The following is a 23,957-nucleotide window of genomic DNA, read 5'->3' as shown; positions in this document are numbered from 1 at the left end:
CTCGGACAAGACGGACGCGAACGAGCTATGATAGCCCATGACGAGCCCTGAACCTATCCAGCGCATTTTCGCATATATTTAGTTTCTACGCCAGGCATCCATTTCAGTCATCAAGTACCCAGGTCAAAACTTGTTGGCAATCGCTCCTCGTCACAACCGACATCATGTCTGCCTCAAAACTCGCCCATTATATCACCTAGGCCAACTAGATCCATTGCTGTATCTCTGAGAGTGTCCCAAACATTTGCACCCTCAAATAAGTGACATACGGTGCTGGATGCGGCCAGAGTTCTCTTGGGGGCCGGGATGGACTTGCGTGTAACATGGCGCCACCATATCCATCGTTCGTCAGCAAGAGGATCATAACTCGAGATGCTGTTACAGGGCTGCCATAATGATATACTGACTATGAGAGGCCTATAGGGTCATCTCAAAGGCCTCGATGCTCTCTCCTCATCAGCTTCTTCCACATCTCGCAGCTCAAAGGACCCCTTTCTCATCGACGCTCGGTCACGATACTGCAGCGAGCCGACTCGAACATGGGCTTTTATACCAATCCAGAGTTCAACCCTGTAGTCCACTTGCCGGATGTCCTTGCCAACTTGACTATCCCGAACAACTCCAATCGCGCTACGATTGCCGATTCCTTAGCATCCATCCATCACAGCGTTTGCATTCGTCAGTGAAGATTGAGAGTGAAGACATCAAGGTCATGCAGCATCCATTGCCAAATGCGATTTGAGCTTCTCGCTTCATTTTCCACTCGATCGATCTGGATCTGGATCACCGCATCTCACATACCATCGGAGCTCCATAACAATCTCTATCGGATGGGTTTCGCCTCGAGATCATTGTGCATGACTCCCAGCCCCAGCCGATGTCGTCCCAACATCTTCTTCGTCATGGCTGATTCTCTGAAGTGACGACAGCGGCACCGCTTCCGCCGTGATGCTTGCAGGCCGCTGTGTATGTTGATGTTTCCTATTGCGGAGGGCTTGGGCCAGCACTCGTGCTGTTCCCCTCTGATCTTTGGGCACGGGTTCAAACAGCTCTCTGGCCCCAACAGGGAGAAGTCTAGCGAGTCCACCTGGAGAGCGGGTAGGTACATGGTTAGCAAAAGACACGAACAGCTCAGCAGATGGAGAAAGACCAGAACTTCGAAGGAGGCCACTTACGGATGACTATCGCGGAGAACTGCCCAAAGACCGGCACCCACGCCACAATAGCCGCGACCTGACCAAAACCCCAGTCATTCTCCGCGTACGACAACCCCGACAGATTCTCCGCATGTTGGCGGAGGGAATGGAAGAAGCCCAGAGAAAGCCAGACAAGAACAAAGCTGGTGAGGACCAAAAACCCGCCAAGGATGCCTGTCAAAACCAAATAGAGCGTCAGGACCGTGTCCTTCCCCTTGTCGGTCATTTTGGGAGTCCGGATCCGGATGACCAGCAACGAGCCACCCCATAAAACGATTAGGGCAAGGACGGCATAGGGAGTGCCCTTGACCAGCTTCTGCACGGACTGCGCCGAATGCACCGTTCCCAGGCACCTGGCTTCGAATGTGGTCTTGTTTCCTCCCAGGCTGGTTCTGAAAAAGGCGATGCTGACGCCGGCCATCATGCAGAGGAGCACGGTCAGGCCGGAAAAAGTCAGCACTGGGTACTTGTGCCGGCCGGGAAACCACGGCCAGAGACAGATCAGCACGGCGATGGAGTTGACGGCGCCCAGATAGGTGAAATAGCCAGAGTAGATTCGGCCGGTTGAGTCGTTATCATCTTGAGTGATGAAGACGATCGCGGCTATGACGAAGGTGAAGGCGAAGACGTAGCAGGTGGCCCAAAAGACCTCGAGGCAGTCGTCGGCGGTTTCGCGGAAGGCGATGGGGTCGAACAGCTTGGTCGCTTTTTGGGCGGCGGGCTGGTCGTCGTGTTGCTGGGAAGTAGGTTGAGGGTCTGTGGGGCTGTCGTTGCCTTGAAGTTGCTTGGGGAGGGTTGGTTCCTCCTCAGGTTTGTTCACGTCCACCACATCTTTGACATAAAAGCGAATGTAGAAGAGCAGGAACAGAGTGGCGAGAGCGGCTTGGACCATGAACGCAGCATAAACCTGCAGAACTGTCGTGTGAGACGGAAGTTGTTACTGCAGCCGAAGAAAAAAAAAAAAAAGGTACGCTCTACTCACCCCGATGCCAGAAACATCCGGATTGCCTTCCCATTTCAAGGACCTGCAAAACTCCCTGGGACATGTTTTGATGGTATGGTCAACGAGATGTTCCAAGTTAGCATCCGCCGTGTGGATGAACCAGTCAGTGGCCTGGCCCAGGGTGTACTTGGTGAAGTCGTCGTCGGTACAAGACGAAATGAAGCTGTCGAGCCGATAAACAGGCAAATCCCAATCCATGTTGAACTGATTTCCCTTTATATGACGTTGCTGACCTGTGATGTCTTGAGTCCCCCGCAGATAACCGAGGAATCTGGTAGCGGCTTCGGCACAGTCGCTGTCACAGGGCTTTTTGATGCGTTTTTCCAAGCCTCGGAGAGTGAGATTGGCGGTAACGAGAGGATTACGGCCGGGATCTCGCCAGTCAAACTGTTCTGCCTCTGCCATGGTTCTTCTGCTCCAAGATTGCAGATCTCGTTGAGGTCTGGTAAGGTGGGATGCGTTATAAGTATCGCAGGGGAAAGGGAATATGAAAACGGCGGTTGAGGACGAACTGTTGCTTTCGCGGGGGTAGGGCTTCTTTTCTTCTCTATAAGAAGAGGAAGCTACCTACATACCTACCTCCAGGCATCCATCGTGAATGTGAACGCCTTGCATATCTTCTTGCCTCTTAAATGACCCAATGGCGAGGGGTTTGAAAGTTACACTACCTTTGGCCCATCAGCAAGGATTCGGTCTGTGCTGGACCAAGCATTCATCGTGGATGTGAACGCCATGCATATGGTTTGCCGCTGAGTGACGAAATCTCTCGGGAGGTGAAGGTTACACGACTTAGGGCTGATTACCAAGGATCCGATCAGTGCTGGGCCGCATGAGGAGAGCCTTATACAATATGTACTCGGATCCAACGGGGGTCATTAGGTATCGTATATATCTCACAGTCATCCAAGGGTCAACCGGCCTCAATTACACGATGGGTGGCCATTGCTGACCAAGGCTTCCTACTGTATATATAGGTGTATGGTAGTACGAATCCTTCTGTTTAATAGGGTCGCTACGACGAGAGACCGGCCTTGGGCGGTTGGTGGTTTCCTCGGCTATATCAATGAAGGGAGCCTCCGTTTGGAAGACATTGACGGACCAAGGTGATATTTCCCACTTCAGATTCGGTGCTCTCTGGGACGTTGATACAGTGAAGGACGCGGGTATGTATCTACCCATTCCGAGATTCAGTACTCTTGTAAGAAGCTGTACCACGCCTGGACTTCTACCATGACCTAGACGATGTTTCGAATGGCCTAGGCGGCCTTCTCGTTCTTGACTCGTTCGTCCTAGTTTGCATCGGCCTCGGCTGTTTCATGTACCTTCAACACATTATTTGTTGGTCGAATCCCAAACCGTCGGTCCGCATCATGGTCATCGATATCCCGGAAGCCGAGCCGCGGTGAGACAGGGCACTGAGATTCGGAAACCGGGGTTGATGAGGCTCCGCATCCTGGTGGAGAATGAGTGATAAAAGGCCATCTTCTACGCCAGGATAACCATCAAGGCCCGCATGGCTCAGTGGTAGAGCGCATCACTAGTAATGATGAGGTCGTCAGTTCGATTCTGGCTGTGGGCATGATAGCGCGATGAAGCTCGTGATCTTTTCTTTTTTGGCCGTTTTTAGTAATGCCATGGAGTTGTGACTTGTTGGTGGTTTGGGAAGAGTTCCATCATCTCTTCGCTGGACGGGTGGATACCATGCAGAAATTTCCAGGGAGCATTCATAACCCTAACCCAGCGCTTGTGTAACCTTCCTGTTTTTGCCCTCCCCCCCTTACGACGTTACAAGAAGTAGCAGTTCCTACGTCTTTGTCCTTCCTTCCTGTATTGCCACCCCCCATTCAGTGCCCCGTGTAGATAGGACTGGATATACCGCAATGTCATTCGATTGAGCTAGTTGAAAGTGCGTGTGATGACTGATGAGAGACAGCGCTTTTGCAGGAATCTCGTGCCTGGTGCAAATCCTCAGACATTGTCCATTCAGAAACGCGCCGGGGGGTGTTGCCACAGCTTACGCAAAGATCAGGCCGGCCGTTATCTACGATTGAACAGAAAAAGTAGCCTCTTCTCTGCGCTTGTATGCAAACCGTGGTCGGCAGGGACCACTCATTGAATGATTGAGGTCGATCTTTGTCTGAGTGTGGTACACGAACCGGAACCGAGTACCGTGTAGGGACCTAGCGCAGACCAGACCCTTGTATACTTTTATACTCGCAGTCTTACCTTTACCTCCCTTGCGATCTCGTTACTTAAAGCTAACACACATGCCAGACGTTCGCCTTCGTGGGGAACGCCTTACTGCCCGTCTTCAAAAAGACAGGTCCAGCTCTCCGAAATTAATAGTTTATCCTTGACCGCCTCTCTTATCTTGACTCTCTGCACACTAAGGTATCTATATTAGAGGAAAGACTCTGGGGACACTCCGCGATAATGCCCGCAACAGAGGTCTAACATGAGATACTGGTGCGCTGTATGTATTATAGATAGTGCTCCCTTGAGGGGCCAACAGTTGAGGTTGCGTTCGAGCGAATCGGGAGGGGAAAATGGCATTGCGGCGGAAGACATGATGCTCTCAAGTGCTGAAACAGACTTGAACTGTCCAACCTTTCTATGTGCGTGATCAAAGTGATATAGGGCTCAAATTTAAGACAGCTTAACAATTAACATTATCTCGCGCCAGTGGTTTAGTGGTAAAATCCATCGTTGCCATCGATGGGCCCCGCGTTCGATTCGCGGCTGGCGCATTTCTTGTGCTATTTTTCCCTTTTTTTTTTTTTTTTTTTTTTTTTTTTTTTTTTTTTTTTTTTTTTTTTTTTTTTTGGACGCTTCATCATTTGCGGATTTCGCATTTGTACTTGGAGAAAGGGTCATTGTATCTCGGTGTTGATTGAGCTTCAATTTGAACACAAGTCTTTTGACTAACTTGAGTATGCTCCGTGAAAACTTTTCAACCTCTTCCGCTTCACCTTCAATCCGTGACTGAGGTACCTTGCATGTCGCCTTTCCACGTTCTCTGATTCCTGCCCTCCCGAGCCCCCGGATCGCAATTCTTCAACTCCATGATCGGTCAATCGGCTTGTCAAGTGGAGGGGAAGTCAACAACGGAACGATGGACCCCAAGCCAGCCACTTCCACTTTTGTTCTCTCGCCTCGGGTTTATTCCTGACCACTCATGCTTCTTCTGATCAGCCACTCGGAGGTTTTGGGTGCCCCGCCCGCGCCCGCCAGTAGCGCACGCACCTAACGTTCGCTCCATGGCGCTTGTGCACCACCCTGAATTAACGCAAGGGGGCCCGTTTTAGCGGGAACGGCCCGCGCCGACGGATATTGATTGGCCACCCATTCCACTTCTGGTCCGCAATTTGTGAAAAGAAGAATGAGAAATGAGGTGGTTCAAGTGCCACACATTCCCATTCTTGCAATTTTTAACCTTTGAGTTTCTTCTTGTGAGTTTATCTCTCTTCCAGTGCGCACGACATACCTCTACATGCTGGGTCGTTGGGGCGCTTCTGTAGGTACACTACTGTAGCTCTCAGACCACTGCGCCTCCGGCTATTTCGAATAATACCACCACACTCCACAAAACCAACCTCAACCAACCTCCAACAACCTCATGAGGCGCCCCTACCTTGCTCTCTACACAGTCAAAATGACAGTACCAGCCACAATATTGCTTCTTGCTCGGCCTTTTGACGGACATAGAGTATAGTCTTTGGCTCAACTGCAACTTTGCACCATCAAAAGGGAAGGAGACAAAGAGATCAGAAGAATGGCCATAACGAAGTTCAAATATATATACTCTCAAAGTCCTACGAAAAGAAGATGATACTTGTCCATTACCCCAAATCCATCACCGCATCTTTAGTCTAGTGTAGTGTAGTGTCATCACGCTAGCACCACATTTTCCCCCAAACCGCCAACATGGTCTCCCTCAAGCTCACCACCACCATCGCCACGATGCTCGCGACCCTCACCGTCGCCGCCCCATTCCCAGGCCCAGGCCCAGACCCAGCTCCGGCCCCGGTCTCCACCTCCACCTCCACTTCCACTTCCATCTCCACATCCACGGCAACCAAGCCCTTCAGCTTCTCCAAATGGGTAGACGACATCCTCAACCCCAACGTCGTCGCCCTCACCCCAGAGCAAGCCCTCGAAGCCTACTACCAGAGCATCAATGGCACCAGCACCAGCAGTACCACTACTGGTACAGAGCTGTCCAAGAGAGCAGGCGCAACCTGCGAACCCAGCAACTCCAAGCGCATGCCTGTCGCCGACGCCGTTTACATAGTCAACAAGATGGCCGCGGGCGGACAGAAGCCCGTTCACATGCCGCCTCCCTTTTGCTCGGAGTCCATCTGCCGCAGCACGAGCGGGAGGTCGGCAATGGTTGGGCAGAAGGATTGTAATTTGTATGTGGAGGAGCCGTCGGAGTATTGGGCGAGGGCGGGGGGGTTGATTATGGGTGAGTTTTTCATTTTTTTCCCTTCCTTTCGTCCTCATTCTTTCAGAGGCTCGCCTTGCAAAAGTAGGTATGTTTTGCTAACCCTGCTTTGTCATGACAGACGCCTGCACTTGGGGTGACATGAGCGGTGGTAAGATCATCATGCCTGCGAATTCGTACATTACTGTGTTGCTGTGGGGTCAAGGGCACTGATGACGGTTAAAATGGGTTGAGATGACTGTCATGGGCAATGGTTTATGTGGTGGCTTCTGTGTGTTGAAGAAAAAGAATGTCATGATTTCTCAGGTTTTGCGTTTCTAGGGGGTGGGTTTTGTCTTTTTTGCTCTGTCTAGACCATGTACATCAAATGCCCTGTAGGGTCGGACAGCCTGAACCCTGGGTGATGTTCGTGGGCGCGTGTCGGAAAAGATTGTCCAGAAGAATGGACCATAGGTATGAACTTGGGGAAAACTGGAAACCGCGATCAGACCGACCACGAAGGATTGATATAAAAGTTTGTTGCTATTTTCCATCAACACCCGCGTACATCCTGCCAAACGTGACTGGCAAATCTCCAATTCAAGGTGATGAACTTTGTGAAAGCCGGAATTCGGGATGCAGACTGATATATATCTGACAGCCACGTAGTATACGTACCTAGGTACTCTTTGAGGTCCACCAAAAGCAACTGCCTGACAAGACTTATTATACCCCTGCGTTTTCTACACGGCCTGGATTGCCGTTTTCCCCAGTCCATACGGCAACCCTACAGGATCCGCACGACCATGTCTGCGAGATCTAGTCTCTCCAGGTTACACGAGTTTACAATGTCTACGGTAAGAGGGATAGCTTGGCGGCTAGAAACGCTGAACCCAGCCAATCTGACGATGTAGCGACGCGCGGGCGTGATGGGGAAAGGTGGTTCGGTAAATGAGTTTTGTCTTCCGGATGATCGACACCCCCTTGTCACTTCTGCAGACAGGCAGCCTAGAGGTACAGTACCTACCTGTATGAACTACTGTAGCACTCAGACCATTACACTAGAACAGCATCGGCTTGGACTTAAACAATACCACCACACCCCATAGCCAAGCCAAAACTAACGACCAACAACAACTTCATGCGGCTCCTCCAACCTGCTGTCTGCACAGTCGTAGAGACAGTCCGTCGCCCGAGAACATTGCGCTTCTAACTCGGCTTTTTTTTTTTTTTTTTTTCCGTGACCGCTAGACTTGGCCTGTGGTTCAATAGCAGCTAGGATGGCCAAGGAGAGGAGGTGAACAGGCCGCTTTGACACTGAGTCTATACGATGTCGGATCGTAGATTCGGCCCGTTACAAGTCAGGCCTTCGTGCCAAAGCTGTCCATATCCCATGTAACAGATGTCCGGGACTACGGAAAACGTCCCTAGGTAGCAAGGAAATGGATACCTCTCACGTAGGTGTAGGTTCTAGACCGATTGAAGATTAGACAACAAAGATTGGGACGGCATCATGGGTGCGGTAGAGAAGGTTGAGTTGAGCTTGAGTGGCAGGATGACGAGAACTCATGGATTGTCTCGAAACCGTGGGACTGTTGAGAAACTTCAGGAGTAGAGTTGTTGTTCGTGTCTTGGTTAGTTAGATGTAAGCCCAGAGCAAGCTTTGGAGAGATACGGGAACGTTCATGCCAGGGGAGAGAAGGTGATACCACGATAGAAAGGCGGTAAACATGGGAGGACGTTGGCGTTGTATCAGTGCAGGGACGGCAGCCGAGGATATGTATCTCCGGCCATAGGCCATTGATTGGGATCCGGGAATGTAACCGAAAAGAGGAAGAGTCCTTGGAACAGGAGTTCCACTGCTCGGCTCATAACAAGCGCCTCTGGATGACGCCAACCCGAATTGAGGATAGGGACACTACCACAGTAGTAGAAGGAGAGCTCTTAGCCATGCCGCGAAGCAAAGAACACCTCTAGAGGTAGGGAAGAAGATTGGAGTATAAGAAGGACGAAGGTCGGTCACAAAACCAAAGTAGAGAGATTTCCTCCCCATCCTCACCTGCATTCATCAGCTTCTCTTTCTCCCTCACCAAGTCCAGCATCCCCAAACCGTTAAAATGGTCGCCATGAAGTTCGCCACCATCGCCGTCCTTGCGACTGTCGCCGTCGCTGCGCCAACCACTGCCGTCACCACCGCGGAGGAGGTCAAGCCTTGGAGCTGGTCCCAGTGGGTCGCCGACCTCATGAACCCCGACGTAGTCGCCCTCACCCCTGAGCAGGCCGTTGAGGCCTACTACGCGAGCCTCAACGCCACCGCGTCCACCCACGACGGCGCCGCAAGTATCAATAAACGATACTTGTCGTGGTGCACCACGGATGAGCAAGATACTCCTCGTCACTTGCTTCGGCCCGACGTTGACGCCGCCGTCAAGTGCGTGAGCAGCCTGGCGGCGTTGGGAACCAGTGTTAGCTACGCCGTCAAACCCTTTTACATACTTTGCCAAGAGATTATTGGAGTGAGGATGATAGTCAGCTTGTATGGGACGGCGGAATCGGTTTTGTATACCACAGCGTAAGATAATTCCCGTTCTATCCCTAGCATTCAAGACGCGAGTTGAGGTCGCCTGCTCAAGAAATCCCTCTATTCAAGAAGGAATTGATGACTAACATCTGGTTTCTGGCAATATCCAGTCATGATTTCGCCGTTGCTGGTGGACACATTATGGGTAAGTGGCACAAACCCATTCATATCGAAAGCAAGGTGACCGGGCACGTTTCTAACGATTATGGATCTCCTGACAGACTCTTGCACCTGGGGCGGCACAACTGGTGGATATATCATCGAGAATAACCAGAAGACCTTGGAGTATGAGTTGACCAAGTTGGGCGCTCAGTAGGGCGATCTAGGTCGGATATCCAAAAGTTTCGAAAAGAAAATAAGAAGTCTCTGCCAGCTGCAGGCATTACTAGGCTCGCACGGGGCGCGGGGTAATGGCTATCGTACAAGAGGGTTTGACAGATATGTATACAGCTAGGCTAGGGGACGGGGATATGACGTGGTGTGTTATCGCCAAGGGGTATGGAATATGGTCACGTGGATAATGACGAATAGTAATGCCGAGGGACAAGGAAAGCGATTTAGGAATACACACAACCTATCTTGGAGAGTTGTGGGCAGGTTCTGAGCCAATCCATTTGGACACCCTATCGAATCACTGTGCTGATGTCTGATATGTTGTTGTCTCGCCGGCGGCGGTAGTGGCCGCATCGGATAAATAGAGTGCAGCCCATTCGGCCCGCACCCGTCTCTTCTTTCATGACCAAACTGTATAGCTTGGCTCTGACGTTCGGCGAAGTGATGGGTGGCAGACTAGAAGGGAACACTCGAAGCCCTTTATCAACTCTGGTGAATGAACTGAGCTGTCAAGTGCCCGACGGCTGAGGAGTCCTTCCGAGTGGCTATAATGTTGGGAAAAGGAACTGAAGGGCAAAAGGCCGAGGATCCCTCTATCACGGTCATGACTGCATGGTGTAGAAGGTTAACAAGTTGAGAAGGTTGAAGGTAGGCGGATGAGGTAAGGGGAAGTGGTGAAGGAAAAGACTTGAATTTCGAAATCTGTGCAAGTTTTTGCATCACTTTTCTGCGCGGCCGGAAAAACTAGCACCGCAAGCGGAATCGGACTGGCCATCTGAAGAAGAAAAAAGAAAGGAACAAACAAACACAAGAGCATTGGTGCCACTTGCTCAATTGACTCTCAAAAAGATCCTCTCATTCTCATTGTTCTCATATAGGAAAGTGTGTGATCCCGGGAAAGGACCATCGGTAGGGGCACTTGGGGGAAGCGAGATGACCTGGGAAGGAACCGCCCGGGACTAAAGTACCTCGAGCATCGCACTCAAGACAACGAACAACGACCAGTCAGAAAATTTATCTGGGCCAGATGCCGCCCAACGTTTCCAGCTATGGTACCTAGTAGACCTCTTTGTCTATTTCCTGTGGTACTGTTATGCTCAGTGCCTGTTGGTGATGAAATCAGTCAGACTTGGAGTTGGCTCTAGGCTCTAGTCGAGTCCAATTCCATAGCACTTGAATTGGTTGAAAACCACGGGGAGTGGGTGACATGGAAAAACGACAATGAGAAGATGTCAAAGCCTGCGAATTTGTAATGGAGAAGATGTGTTAGCTCGGAACAGAGGGCTAGAGAACAGAAGTTCTCCTACCTCAGTGTACCTTGAAGGATAGACGACTTGGAAAATCTGATAATTACCTGGCTGGTTTGACAGGTGGTGGGCCATGGGCGGCGTTATGTGACCCTGATACCTACCTTATGACTGCGTTTGTTTTGGTATGGTTTTCGTATCAAGGGACTCATACGACCGGTGTTATAAGAAGGCGGTCAAATTGCGAATTGCACCAAGTTGAACGGTCAGTCGCCTTGGGGGTCTTGAGATGGGTTAAGTTGAGTCGAATCGAGTTGAGTTGAGCAAATTGAATTATTCCAAGCGCTATTCGAAACCCGTACGAGAACAAAGGCAGTCTATTATTGATTAGAGATGCGAAACGGGACATGGACTGACCCCGACCGATCGATTGAGCAGAAAAGGAAGTTAAAACGTCCAAATGGAGTGTTCAAAGGGAATCGCGTCGCACGACATGTCATGCTGTGTAGGTCTTTTCCCACTTTCACTCTTCAGTCCAGCAGTGACCGTTAAGCGCACGTTGTCTCATCTGGACCTTCAGAGCCGCGATGGGACATATGTTGGTAACCTGGAAGCCATCACCTATGATGTGCACATTTTGATCATGGGAAAGCTCAGATTGTTTCGCCATCTTGTGATATAAGTGCCCTTGGGCCACTTGCAAAGTAGAACGTAATCTGCGGAACACTGTCGATCCTGATGGTCTGTGTAATTCCAAGTGTCCCATGACTCGAGCACGACCATCTTCACATCTCCTTTTGGTGCCTTGGTTGCTTGGCTAGCTTGGGCCTAACACTACCTGATCCTAGATGGTTACAATCCCGCCGTCGGCGTCTGACAATCTACCGCTGCAGTATGCCTGGCCTCTGCTGTCATTTTCCGCCCACGCCGTCGTTTCCGACCTGAACGTGATCAGACTCTGAGCATTGTCGATCATCCCAGGGGCATCCATTTAGGGGTTTCTTGGACCTTTCTTGGAATGCTCCGCTTGCAACTTGGGTAGTGCCGATTTCCGCGTTGGGATGTGCTTGGCAGCTCAACGAACGGCCTCTCCGATATGGTTGCTGCATCCAGTCTCTAAATGACGATGTCGACCGATTGACAATGGATTGGAGATAGGTCATGGGTCAATCAATGGCTTTGGGCGAACGAGAGGTGAGATGTGGAACCAGATATCACAAAGCCTTCTGATGATGACGAACCTTCTTGCGCATGGAGGATGACAAAAGAAATAAAGATAGTACATCCAAGTCAAGCCCGCGAATGCAAAGGAGGGGATATCTCAAAATAAAACAACTACTGTCTAAAGCAACTAGAAAAAAAGAACCAAGCAAACCGAAAAAAGAACCACACCCGACACGCCCCATGCAACAACGGTGCCATAAACAACAAGAGCTGGAAACCACAATCTTCCATTTTTTCCCCTTCGCCCAAAGAAGGATGTGTAAGGGCTTGGCGTCTCTTTCCCTCTAGCTCGCATCCAGCTTAAGTGTATCAACCATGGTGTGATATACTTTGTGTGCCCAGCAGTAACATGCCCCCACCCGTTCGGTTCTTCGTCGTGTCCTTCCCAAAATAAGAGCGGGAGATTAGGCAAGAAAAGCAGTTGAATGGTGTGAAACTACAACGCCGTATACTCTTGAAATCGAGGTACCATTATCCGTGTCTAAAGCCAGCTTTCTCTCCAAGATCGGATAGGTCCTGCGTGCCTAAACGTACGGAAATGCATTACTAGAGACCGTTTCCTCATGGGAAGGGAATTTCTTAACTCCAGTCAAAATCCAAAGCTTAAGAAAACACGCATACCAGCGAATGATAGGAGGCCCAACTGAAGGAGGAAACTACTCCCGCAACACACCATGGCTAAACATCTCGGTAAAAGCCAGCGGGTGGGAAACCATTCCTGGCTTGTGCTGGTGAACCGAAATCGTCGCCCGTCCAGGCAGGCAAATTCTCAAGCAACTGAAAAGAGTCGTTCATTTAAGACGACCGAACTGGCTGATATCTAAAAGAGAGTAAAGGAGAGAATAGCGCTGAGGCTGGCAGATTCTCAAGGGTCACACCCACTTTGTGCCCGAATGATCCGCCTTTCTCGTGCCAAGAATTGCCTGCCTAGGAGCTTTCGTTCGTGCGATCGATCTACCAGTGATAAGCCGAAATGTTTCCCTAACGCCGAGTATGCGGATGTGATGAAAGTGTATAATACAGGCAAGTCTTTTTGTTGTCGTCGATTGGTGACTTGATCATGCATTTGTAACCTAATTAAATCGTCAGTCAGATTGATGGCTAGATCAGGAGGCTGAAAAGTAGAACCACGTACGCGAAGGATCCTCCTGGAGTAGTCTTGGTTGTCGGCGATACTGCCATCACTTAATCTCCTCTGCACGAGGACAGGGTCGAGGCGGGCGTCTGCCATGGACATCCCATCGCTGGTGCTGGGCGGCTTACCAACGAAAGCGTTGACGGCAGCGTTGCGTCGATGCTCATCCTCAATCTCCTTGTTCCGCTTGCGACGCATAAAGAGGAAGACACCCCCAACCGCGGACAAGACGACAACGACTGCCACCACGGTGCCTGCCACAATTCCGGCCGTGTTGCTCTTTCCCTTCTTGGGTTCGTCGGGCAAGATTGATTCAGTAGTGGTGACAGTCGGTTCGGATACGGCGCTTGAAATGCTGGACGTCTTGGCCGCAGCAGTTGAGCTTGGTGCTGCGCTGGTGCTAGAAACCTTAGGCTTTGAGTTGGTAACCGCTGGAAAGCCCAAGTTGTAGACGCTCCACGTCTCGGCACCGCCGCCTGAAAATGATTAGCATCTTTCCAAGGTACAGTTCAGCCAGTCTCTGTAACTTACAATACTCCAAGTCATAGCCCGAGCATGGGATATTGCAGTCTTGTGTGTCGGTCAAGGACGACTTTGGCGGATATTGAGTACCACACCAACACTGAGTTCCTTGACTCATTGCGGCAACTTGATAAATCTGCTGGTCATTTTTGTCCTTAACCGCACCACACCATTTTTCACAGTTACCGCTCGACACACCGGTATCCAGCTCTGGGCCATTGCCGAAGTCTATCGTTTGTTGAGTGTTCATGCGTGTGGTGTTCAGCTTCAAGGTGCCTGAGTCATTGAAACAACCAACGAAGGCGGGTGTATGCCAGCCAATATGTGTTTCAATTGGCGGAAATGGCGGATTGCCTCTGACGACGAGCGAGGGCGGGGGTTGATGCGCTGTCGCATTGGCGCAGTTCGCGGCGAAGGCCATTGCTAGTACCGATATCGACTTCATGATGTTATGGTTGAAGGCCTCTGAGGTCTTAATGTGACGACAACAAGTCGTGGGTAACGGCAACGGTCGGGCAATAAGGTTGTCGTCGGGCTTTTGTCCTTGTCGTCGAATGCCAATTGTGCTTGAGGCTGAGTCAAACACAATGAACGCAGGACCCTTCGAGAGTCCTGGCGGTTTGAAGTTGAAAAGGACAAGGAAGTAATTAACCTCCTACGTGTCGAATTGAATATGGATGAAGCGGAATTCAAAGGCCTGATGATAAGGAGTGGTGCTGGCCCCTACTTCTTGTCTCCTGTTGTTCCCTTTGTTTTGCGGATCCCTTGGTATTCCTTGTTGATGGTTGACGAGGTCACGAGTGGTTGGACATTGCCTTTGTTCCAATCGGTGTCGGTCGACGGAAGACTATGACTCGACGACAGTGCTGGAGCGGGCCGAGATGGTTAGTGTGACTTGTGGACGATGGTCAAGAACGGAAGTCGGGGGTCGGGATGCGACCGGGCAAGTGAGCGTGATGGTGTCGTTATCGTCGTCGTGGATAATGATTGTGTTGTGGTCGAACGATGGGAATTGTCGGGCACGCACACACGAGAATAGGGAGCGGAATTGAAAGGAGCGACAGTGTGGGTGTGGAGGAGGGAGCGGAAGTGGTTTTGTTTGAGAGGGAGCGGCCGGCCGAAAGTACGAAACTAAAGGCGCAAAAGTGGGAGTGGGTGTGGGAATGGGACGGAGTGGGTGGGTGTGTGGGAGACAGCGACTGGAGTGAGAGAGAGCGGGAACACACAAAATGGGAGCGGCAAAACTGAGTGGAAGACTGGCTGGCTGGGGACGGAGACGACGGACGGACGAGCAGGAACCAACGAAAGAAAGGCAACAAGAACGGACCTGTGAAAGAGACGGAAGCCACTGTCCACTGAGAGGGGCAGGGGCCCTGGTAGCGCGGCAGGTGCAGACTGCAGTGCAGTGCAGTGCAGTGCAGTGCAAATGCGCACTGCAGTGATGAGACTGACCTAGTGATTGCCGACGGACTGGAGCGGCGGGGGCGGCCACCGTAGGTACCTCTAGGTAGGTTAGGTTCTTTCTCCGAACCTCCTGGCAGACGGAATTTTCCAAATTCAATTGATTTCAAGGAGTGGCCCGCGATTCCTGTTGTTTGATTCAAAAACCAACCGCATCCCCGAAAAAAAGATGAGCGGGTGGAAAGAGTTTGAGAGAGTGGACAAAGACCAAAGACCAGGCAGGCACAGGCGGAATGTCAAAAGGAGCTGAGGACCGTCGAGACCCGGACACCGCGGCGAAAACGGGGGCAATGCGCGAGTTGGGGGAGGACGACGGGGTCGCTGGGAAATTGCGCGATGGAGCCCAATTCCCTGACGCCTGGGGCCTCGGGATGCATCATTCAAAAATCGAAACGAGAGGCACATGCATCCCGGTCATCTCTCACCTCTCATCTGTATCGAGATCCACAAAAAGGGAGGCTGGGCTTGTCACTGACCAATGAAGGAAGTTCTTTGCCAAAAATATGTGCCTTTACAGCTTGATATTGGCCAGAATCTGGTGGAGTAACACTGGAGCACGCACATTTCAGGGGTACCCGTTATTCTGTCGATCGCATGGCGGTAGGCCAGCAGAAGGTGCGAAAAACGAAAAAGAGCGAGGAAGGGACCACGACTTCATGTTCGTTCAAATGGAAGGTTCTGCTATTACGTTTGTACTCGGGTTAGCTAGGACCTCGCTCACTGTTAGTGCTCTCGAGGGTTTGCCGGACTGACCGTATCTTTTTGCAGCACCATTGATACCAACAGTTACAAGCGCTCCTGAGCTTTACCTGTAGCCCGGCCTCGCAACTACTCCATCAAAACCAGGAAACTATCATAGAAAACAGGAGATGAGACACGATCTGCCCAGAGAATAGCAATCTTGCCATCTTACCTCTATTCGGGATGAACGACAAACAATCATGTTCTGCTTTCTGTACCACATCAGAAGACGCAAAGCCTTTTCTGTGCAATCATTTTACCACCGGGATTCTGCCCCTTTTCTAATGTACCTGGGGGGATACCCAGATGAATGACTGAAAGAATGAATGAAAGATGATGGTGACTTGCCAGCTTGCTTACATATGCACAGCATCGATGAAACGGGATCACCGCCAGCTTGAGCCACGCGGGCATCAATGTTGACGGTTTGTTGACCACTCCCAGCGGTCCAACCACACGCATCCGTCGCCATTGGGGACCATCCGACAACGACGATACGTAACCTCTTGACGAAGAAACAGGGGGATGGCAACATGAAACAACAAACACGGGGGGTTTGCCAGACAAAGATTCCACCTTGACGGGCACCACCCTTTCTCAAACGGTCGGGTCCCGTCTTTCCCCAGGGCACCAAGAGACCGTGGCCGAATTGAACGAGGCCTCTCAATTGGGGGTCGTTACTTATCCCACTGTTCAGGTCCTCTCCATTCCCATTCCATGTGTATTTCTTCCATCGCCATCTGTTTCTCCATGGTGTCAGTCTCTTGCCAAGATGGAGGGTCGAGCTTCGAGAGCTTCCTTCCATGTTCGCTTTCTCCAGTTGTCTTGGCGTTCGGATACGAAAGGAGTCTCCACTTCAATGACACTGCATGGACTGGTCCAGCCAGGCTTGCAGCATTCTCAGTTCAGCGGATAGGATGCTCATGATGTGTCGAGAGCAAAAAGCAAAAGCTTGTCCTTTGAAAAGAGGGGGCCAACCACAACCATGAAATCATCAACGCCCATCAGTAAATGCATCTGTCAGCTAATTAGGATACCAAATTCTATTGGAAATACTACTTCAGCTACTTCAGATACGAAGTGTAGAGTGTGAGTAAAAAGGCGCCGCCTGACCGCAGGATATTCGTATCACGGTAGCATTGCGCGACACACCATTGCACCACTCTCAAACAAACTGCTACACTACACTACCTCCCTAGTGTAAGTGTACACTACGCATCGCCAAAAAAAACAAAAAAACAAAAAAAACACCTCTAGCCAGAGTTCATTCATCTTGCACCGTTTTGGTTCTCAAACACAGGACTCCGAGTGTCGTCTCTGTCTGGTGTACATCTGCCTCCTCAACCCCGTCAATAACTGCCGACCCGATTGTTCCGACAGCTTTTCTTCCAGCGCACCTCAACCTGAACATACTTTAGTCAGCAGCGGATACCTGCCTAATCCCGTGGTCATCACTGCTTTTGCAGTTCCCGTTCCCTCTTTCTTGACGGGAAAACTCCGGCGGAGCTCTGGAGGAGGTCGGATCGGGCAACAGGATCGATCACCTTTGTTTATACTTCTCTTTCCAGTCCTGTCCTTGAATCGTTTCTTTCCGGTTTCGTAATACACACACTACACTAGACGGGTAAGGTAGGTAGACAGTGGCATCCGATGCTTTTGGAATTTCTTGCGAAGCACCGTAGGTAGTACTGCTCGCTACTTATTGTTTCGGTGCTGACATGACCACTTGCAACGGGCAATTACAACTGGCAATCGCAACTGGCAACCGCATCACACACGCATGATAGTACTGGCAGCTACCTTCCAACAAACTGGACGATCTCCTCTCTTCCGGCCGTACCTGCGTTCGGCCCTGCGTTTCTACGTAGAGGTACCTATGTGCATAGTACATGCAAGTGTACTTGGTCCGTACATGTGTACATAATACCGCTCGTATAAACCCTACTGCGTACCTACATAAAATAGGTCCCTTTTGGAAAGACGCCCGTCCCCAACCGCAAGAAATGTGTAGTATGTATGTAGGTCCCCCTGATTTCTGCATAAATAACGTAAGAAAAGTCCGTCCCTTTTTCTATACATACAGCCACCACCACCAACAACCACTCTGCAACTCATCGCGATGAACCGTACCATTTCGTTCCATCGATTGATACCTACTTACCTCTAGACAGCGCAATTCGAAATCCATCCATCTCTGGTTGAATCCACCCGTTATGTATCTGGTTTCTTTCTTCTGGCTTTCACTTTCATCCATACATACTCTACGGAGGATACTCAGCAACAAAATGCGTCATGACATTAGTGACCGAGATCGATACTTAGACGTAAAAAGCTATCAGATGTAAACGACGACGGGGAATCATGTAAGATAATAGTCTCGAAATCAAGCAATGACCGACCGGACTGATCCTCAGGAACCAAACTATGCACCTGCCCGCTTCGGCGCGCACGTATGTACGTACCACGCTCAACTGTTCGTTCTCAGCACTGCAGTCAGCACAGCCTCCGCCCGCCGCCCGCCGCCAGCTGTCAACTTAAGCCTGTGCTGCCTGCTTCCACTCGATACCTGTAGGTATTTCTATTTCCTGGGGCTTCCTTCCTTCCTTCCTTGCCTTGCGCCGCCCGCCATCAATGTCACTGCACTTTGATTTGCTTGAGTGACGGCCTGTCAGACCCTGGGTGTACTGTTGGAGTCTGTGCGCCAGACTAACGAATTAATGCGCTTAATGCGGCGGGTGGAGTTGGTTCCTGGCATCCAATCCGTCGGAGTTCCTTACCCGCCCTGCCCGCTTCCTGCTTGCATTGCTACCAACCGACTGAACCGACGGACGTCGTGCAGTGCAGTGCGGACCTGAGAGAGAGTGTGTGACACTGACAAACAGGTGACTGACGGCTGACGGCTGACGGCTGACAGGTGACGAACAGGGGATATACATGACCGGACCCTTGCAACTGGAACTTCGGGAGCGGGATGAACTGCGCGCATTGATATACATACCTAGTACTGTACACTACACCAACAGAATAGGGGAGATTACCTATCTATGCGACGCGACGGACGGGCTTTGTTGATACGTATTAACTATTTATTTATGCATTCAATCAGTACAGGCGATCCGTTCACTGTGCCTGTTCAATCCCCTCTGTCCATGTATGGACGGATGGATTTCATGATACATGCAATCAATGGTACAGCCAAACCACACTACTACATACGTGTAGGTAGTGTAGATATAAACTATTCTAAGATGAGATCTTTAGGAAAGGGAAGGGAAGGGAACTGAAGGGAAGGGATATCCGAGACCTGTTATTGAATCGGGGTCTAGAATGTCTTAGTATTGGGAATCGCAGATGGGAGCAGCTACAGTGCGATGTGAACGGGGAAGTGTGACCGGCTTGGAAGGGAATCATCGGAATAACATTAATGTTTGTTTGTGTAATTTTGGGACGTCAAGACAACGAGGACAATGTCAAGTGAAGCTGATATCTTGACCAAGCCACACAAAGACAATGGACAAAAGACAATCTTGAAAAAAGAGAGTTATAGAGTGTTGCTAAAATACCCCTCAAAATGGACTTTTGCATAATTGCAAGTTTGTCTGGCGGTGCTTATGCGTCAATGCACTAACAACATGCCTACTGAAATGATGAGCATGCACGCTAGCGCACTATCCCTCCATTTCCCGCCGCAGGAACTTCGTGATCCTTTCATGTCTAGCCATCCGTAGCCACAAACACATCCAAGCCTGGAAATCCACCAAGCTTTCCAGTCTCGTTTGTAAGGTTACAGAAATAAGGTAATTACTAAGTCTCAGAAGCTTTTGTAATAACTTGGTCCTGTACTATTTACATTGACGAAGCAGCATCTCGAGATCAGTTTGGAAAAATTCAGTCGAAAAAAACAGACAAGAGCAATAAATCAGCAAACGGAAGACACAACTTCGTTTGTTGGAGCTATCAAGCTAAAGTACTGAAGCTGCATGGATGTTGGACCGATAAGTTCAAGAACGAATTAATGAATAAGCACAAGTTCAACTGGTCACCCTGATGGCCCAGGCCTAAGCCTGCCTATGATGCTCCTCACTTTCCACACACTCCGTCCGATGCGTCTTCCAATCCCTCCTTTGACACTCGGCGCTACAATACTTGACCTTCAAGCACCTCGCACACTTCCTCAACACCTCGGCCGTTTTGCCCGCCGTCTCCCCCCCTTTTGCTTTTCGTTCCTCCACCAGCTCTTCCTCCCCCTTTCCACAGGACCTACACCTCTCCTCCTTTTTCCGAAGTGCCTCCTCCAGCCCGCGCTCGGCAATCTTTTTCGCCAAAACCGGATCAAACACCACCTTTTCCACGACAGGTGAGCAATACGGAGCGGAAATAGCCACGCGCGTGGCGTGCGGCGCGGCGGCGGACTCCCAGAGGGGTAAGGAGAGGTAGTTGGGTGGGAAATGGCCGGTGCCGCAGGTACAGAGGACGGGGTCGCCATTTTTGAGGCTCAAGGGAACCTGGCCGGTGGTGGCGTATTCGCATGACGAGGGAGAATGGGACCAGGTACGGCAGCGCTCCGCAAAAGAAGGGAGGATGGATTTCCAGAGGGCGAGCTCGGCGTCGGTGACGGAGAGGTCGACGCAGTCGAGGGTACGGAGGAGGACGAGGAAGGATTGGAGGTCTTCATCGTCGTCGGTGTTCTTGTTGTTGTTCTTTTTGGCAAGCAGAGAGTGAGTAAGCGGCAGCACGGCTGCGTCGATAACTATCCCGCCACCAGACTGAGCGCTGCAATCGAGTCGGATCGCGGAAACGAGGATGAGGATGTGCCTACCATCCGATGACGATGAACTGGACCCAGACCCGGAAACGGGACAGAGGGCAAAAAGACCGGACTGTCCCACTTGTAGGCCGGCAGCGATATTGATCATGGTGTGGAGAGATTCCTTGAGGTTCAGTCTTGCCGAGTCCCAGCTGGTTTCAGGCAGACCCTTTTCAAAAGCGGCTTGACGCTCGCGGAGTTCGCGGGGCGAGTACATAGAGGAAGCTAAGGGCCCGAGAAACGAGAGTCGAGAGGTGTCGGAGATGGAAAGGATGGGGAGCGAGTCGAGGTTTACCGTGGGGGCGTTGAGTGGGGTGGGGACGAGCTGGCTTGTCTCTGACGATGAGTCGGCGGTTTGAAGGACCGTAGGAAAAATGTACTCGTCTAGCACTTTTGCAGCGAGAGGGTTAAGGATCGCGGGCGCGATCACTTCAATGTACCCTGATTTGCGAGCGATGCGAGTTTTGCTGCCTTCTTTAAGGACGGGAGTCGGGAAGACGAGTGGTTTGACGAGTGTCCCGGCACCCAAGACAATATCGATAGCCCACGGAGAAGACTGTCGAAGACTGATGGGCACAGTCTTATCTGCCAGTAGTTGCTTTTCCTCTTCCGTAATGAAATCCAGATGGCCGGTGATGGTCGTGAGAGTACCCGAAGTGACGTCGAAGCTGGCAGTAAACACCGGGCAGCCATCCGCTTCCGCCTCAGTTGCCGTCGTCGACTCAGGCACCACCTCCTCCAACACCCTTTTCAACAAGGCATCCTGCACGACATTACCGCCGATCTTTTCCATGATAACTCGCCGGAACTCCTCCCTATCCGTCTCAAACTGGCCACCAACCACGCCGATAAAGTCCATAAAGGTCTGCCACAGACCTTTACCCCAGGTTATCTTAATCAACTCTTGCCCCTCATGCACCACCCGCTGACCCTCGATCTGGTAAATCACCGAATCCTTATAAACCCTCCACGCCGCCTCCGCCAGCTCCTTTGCATCGACCTTGACGGCCGGTGACTTCCTCCATTTTCCGCCGTGCTGCTGCCCAGGAGCGAGCCACCTAGAATGTTTCCTAAACAGCCGATTACTGATGTGCAGTCCCTGTTCCTCCAACTTCTTCACCCTAGCAGCCGCAGCCGCAGCCGCAGCCATAGCTTCCTTGTCCTTATCAAGCCCTTGAAGTTGTTCACGATCCTCATCATACAGACTACTCGCGGCCAAAAGACACTCATCCACCGTCGCCTTAACACTTGCATTACTCCAATATTCCACCGGTGCCATACCTAGAATGAACGCGCCGGTCGTGTTGTTGGCGAAACTTGAAGCCTCAGCTTGGGCAGAACTAGAATTATTAGAGTCCATGTTACCATCGCCGTTAAGATTATCAACAACTAGCGAAAGCCCGTTCCCGTCGTTCAGAACCATCGTCGAAGAAGCGCGGTCTTTAAGCAATCGTTTGGCGGCTACCAGCAGCCCAAGAAGGCCAGGCGGGTCGGGAACACCAGCTGCAGAGGGGTCCCAAAGCGAAGAGAGGTCGGTAGTGTCGATTATGTCGAATTGTTTTTTGGTCGTCGCCGCTGCTGGTGGGTGAAGGAGTGACTGGCAAAGAGGGAACCAGCCGTCTACCGCGAACCGAATCGTCAGTCTCTTTTGCTCCGCGGCCGCCAGCTCCCGGAAGGCAAGAGACCATTGAGTGAATTGGTGCTTCGCTACGCGGAGGGCTGTCATGTGTCCATTGGGGTCCTCGTCAATGCCGTCGTTGAAGTCGTTGCCGTCTCTGTCAATGCGCAGCGGGGAGAGCTCGGTGAGGGGAGCCTTGATCAGCGCGAGATGGTACCCCAGCACACCATTGGAGGGGTAAGCGAGACGACGATGGCTGCCCGGGGATTGCGATTCGGACTCGGACTCGGAATCCGGTTCGGATAACAAACCAGCGGCAAACGTAGGGTTGGGAAACAGCATCATTGCGTTGGCTATGTTCTGGTCAAACTCCCACGCCACCTGAACGTAGAACCGGATCTGATCCTTCAAGAGCACAGTCAACGGCGCTGCCGACGAGCCTAAGGCCCACCTCTGGCGCTGCTCGTCGGGCGATGACCGCATCCCCTCGACAAGAGCTGAATGAAGTTCTCCAACCTTCTCTGTATCGAGTGCTGACCTTGCTGCTTCGGCGTATTGTTCCCAAACACCTCTCACCGCGCCCAAGCTCTTTTGGTTGACCAAGTGTATCGTTCCACCGTATGGTCCTTGCTCCCAGTCCTCCATCGTCTTGGCTACCTGACATAACTTTTCCGCTTGGGAAGCTAGTAAGTTGCGTGTTTCGGGATCTGGAAGGAATCGGGTGTAGTAAATGTCCCATATCCTGGCGAGCTTTTCCTTTGCAGCCTTTTCTTTCGCATCCTTTTCCGCCTCCATATCAACACCCCCCTCCCCATTTCCTCCCGCCTCAGCACCATCCAAATCCACCCCCATAATAAGACTCAACACCAACACATTCCTCGCCACCACATACTTATCCTCATGACTAACCGTAACAACGATCTTCCTCCTCCTCCTCTTGCTCTCGCCACTTTCTTGCAATCCATGCTCCCCAACTTCCGCATAAGCAGTATACAAGATATGCCGAACATCTTTCCCTCCAATCACAAGGATATCGGCGTCTAGATCAGGTGGGAGGGGCGAGGCGAGGTTAGTTGCTGGGGTGGTGGATAGGGGGTCGAAGGGAGGTTGTTGTTGTATGAGTTTGGATTTGGATTTGGTGGTAGTATCTGGTGTCGTCATCTCGTCTGATTGCCCTGGGAACCTCCGTCGAAGATTTGAACTGGACTGAATATGAGTTGGCTATGTTGTTGGCGGTGTTGGTTTTTTTTTGATGTTATGAGGTAGTCGCTTGGTTTCGGGGTGCTGGTTTCCAAATCGGAGATGACGGTTAATTAAGTACGAGGTAAAGTCTAATCGATTGGAAACAAAGTTGGGATACAAGTTGATAGTTGTTGTTGAGACGTGTGAGAAAAGGGTGGAAGTTGTTGAGCCCAGCAGCAATGGAATCCGACAGTGCCTGATGGACGCTCCAGTTCTCCTGCAGTGACCCCAGGCCAGGCCCTACCAACCTAACGAAGTGAGGTCGGCGACGATGGTGGGGCTTTCCATGTGCTGTCACAGTAAATGCACAGTGGACGTCAAGGTGAGGCAGGTGCAGTGGCTCGTGCACACATATCGATGTTTACTTAGAGGTAGCTGTCTTGGCTGCAGGTGAGGCAATCGCGACCACGTGCTACCTACCCAA

At 51.2% G+C, this 23,957-nt stretch overlaps 6 protein-coding genes and 2 non-coding genes across 8 annotated transcripts; 4 read left to right on the top strand and 4 right to left on the bottom strand.

The window, feature by feature from the left end:
* Nucleotides 1-848: 848 nt before the first annotated feature.
* B0T23DRAFT_326884 (uncharacterized protein) lies at nt 849-2,397 on the bottom strand (the record flags this gene model as incomplete). Its single annotated transcript, XM_062835578.1, has 3 exons — nt 849-1,087; nt 1,176-2,103; nt 2,179-2,397. 3 exons carry the CDS (start codon nt 2,395-2,397, stop codon nt 849-851), a joined length of 1,386 nt encoding a protein of 461 aa, XP_062688244.1.
* A 1,309-nt stretch (nt 2,398-3,706) lies between these two features.
* On the top strand, nt 3,707-3,778 carry B0T23DRAFT_t412. Its single transcript has one exon. It is a non-coding gene; the product is annotated as a tRNA-Thr (tRNA).
* Nucleotides 3,779-4,875: 1,097 nt separating this feature from the next.
* Nucleotides 4,876-4,946, top strand: B0T23DRAFT_t413. The gene has a single exon. It is a non-coding gene; the product is annotated as a tRNA-Gly (tRNA).
* Nucleotides 4,947-6,013: 1,067 nt separating this feature from the next.
* On the top strand, nt 6,014-6,908 carry B0T23DRAFT_45803 (uncharacterized protein). The gene is made up of 2 exons (XM_062841287.1): nt 6,014-6,664; nt 6,765-6,908. Exons 1-2 carry the CDS (start codon nt 6,124-6,126, stop codon nt 6,854-6,856), a joined length of 633 nt encoding a protein of 210 aa, XP_062688243.1. The 5' UTR covers nt 6,014-6,123; the 3' UTR covers nt 6,857-6,908.
* Nucleotides 6,909-8,416: 1,508 nt separating this feature from the next.
* B0T23DRAFT_457198 (uncharacterized protein) lies at nt 8,417-9,815 on the top strand. Its single transcript, XM_062841279.1, has 3 exons — nt 8,417-9,194; nt 9,314-9,348; nt 9,425-9,815. The coding sequence occupies exons 1-3, from the start codon at nt 8,740-8,742 to the stop codon at nt 9,517-9,519; spliced, it is 585 nt and encodes a 194-aa protein (XP_062688242.1). The 5' UTR covers nt 8,417-8,739; the 3' UTR covers nt 9,520-9,815.
* Nucleotides 9,816-13,065: 3,250 nt separating this feature from the next.
* B0T23DRAFT_408427 (WSC domain-containing protein) lies at nt 13,066-14,109 on the bottom strand (the record flags this gene model as incomplete). The annotated part of the gene is made up of 3 exons (XM_062839296.1): nt 13,066-13,080; nt 13,143-13,618; nt 13,674-14,109. The coding sequence occupies 3 exons, from the start codon at nt 14,107-14,109 to the stop codon at nt 13,066-13,068; spliced, it is 927 nt and encodes a 308-aa protein (XP_062688241.1).
* Nucleotides 14,110-15,636: 1,527 nt separating this feature from the next.
* Nucleotides 15,637-16,618, bottom strand: B0T23DRAFT_327213 (uncharacterized protein; the record flags this gene model as incomplete). The annotated part of the gene is made up of 3 exons (XM_062835602.1): nt 15,637-15,674; nt 16,227-16,462; nt 16,548-16,618. The coding sequence occupies 3 exons, from the start codon at nt 16,616-16,618 to the stop codon at nt 15,637-15,639; spliced, it is 345 nt and encodes a 114-aa protein (XP_062688240.1).
* A 3,082-nt stretch (nt 16,619-19,700) lies between these two features.
* Nucleotides 19,701-23,297, bottom strand: B0T23DRAFT_390147 (uncharacterized protein). Its single transcript, XM_062837861.1, has one exon. The coding sequence runs from the start codon at nt 23,141-23,143 to the stop codon at nt 19,925-19,927; it is 3,219 nt and encodes a 1,072-aa protein (XP_062688239.1). The 5' UTR covers nt 23,144-23,297; the 3' UTR covers nt 19,701-19,924.
* Between the last annotated feature and the right edge of the window lie 660 nt (nt 23,298-23,957).

Source organism: Neurospora hispaniola (assembly GCF_033458365.1).
Source record: "Neurospora hispaniola strain FGSC 10403 chromosome Unknown B0T23scaffold_10, whole genome shotgun sequence".
Taxonomy (NCBI): Eukaryota; Fungi; Ascomycota; class Sordariomycetes; order Sordariales; family Sordariaceae; genus Neurospora; species Neurospora hispaniola.
The sequence above is the reverse complement of the archived record's forward strand: the minus strand, read 5'-3'. Positions and strand labels throughout refer to the sequence as shown.

What these genes read in the sequence shown, in the direction of transcription:
- B0T23DRAFT_45803 (XM_062841287.1), top strand. Translation starts at nt 6,124, where the DNA reads ATGGTCTCCCTCAAGCTCACCACCACCATCGCCACGATGCTCGCGACC. An exon ending in GGCGGGGGGGTTGATTATGG is followed by an intron (nt 6,665 to 6,764) that starts GTGAGTTTTTCA and finishes TTGTCATGACAG; the next exon opens with ACGCCTGCACTTGGGGTGAC.
- B0T23DRAFT_457198 (XM_062841279.1), top strand. Translation starts at nt 8,740, where the DNA reads ATGGTCGCCATGAAGTTCGCCACCATCGCCGTCCTTGCGACTGTCGCC. An exon ending in TCGGTTTTGTATACCACAGC is followed by an intron (nt 9,195 to 9,313) that starts GTAAGATAATTC and finishes GGCAATATCCAG; the next exon opens with TCATGATTTCGCCGTTGCTG. An exon ending in TGCTGGTGGACACATTATGG is followed by an intron (nt 9,349 to 9,424) that starts GTAAGTGGCACA and finishes ATCTCCTGACAG; the next exon opens with ACTCTTGCACCTGGGGCGGC.
- B0T23DRAFT_390147 (XM_062837861.1), bottom strand. Translation starts at nt 23,143, where the DNA reads ATGGGGGTGGATTTGGATGGTGCTGAGGCGGGAGGAAATGGGGAGGGG.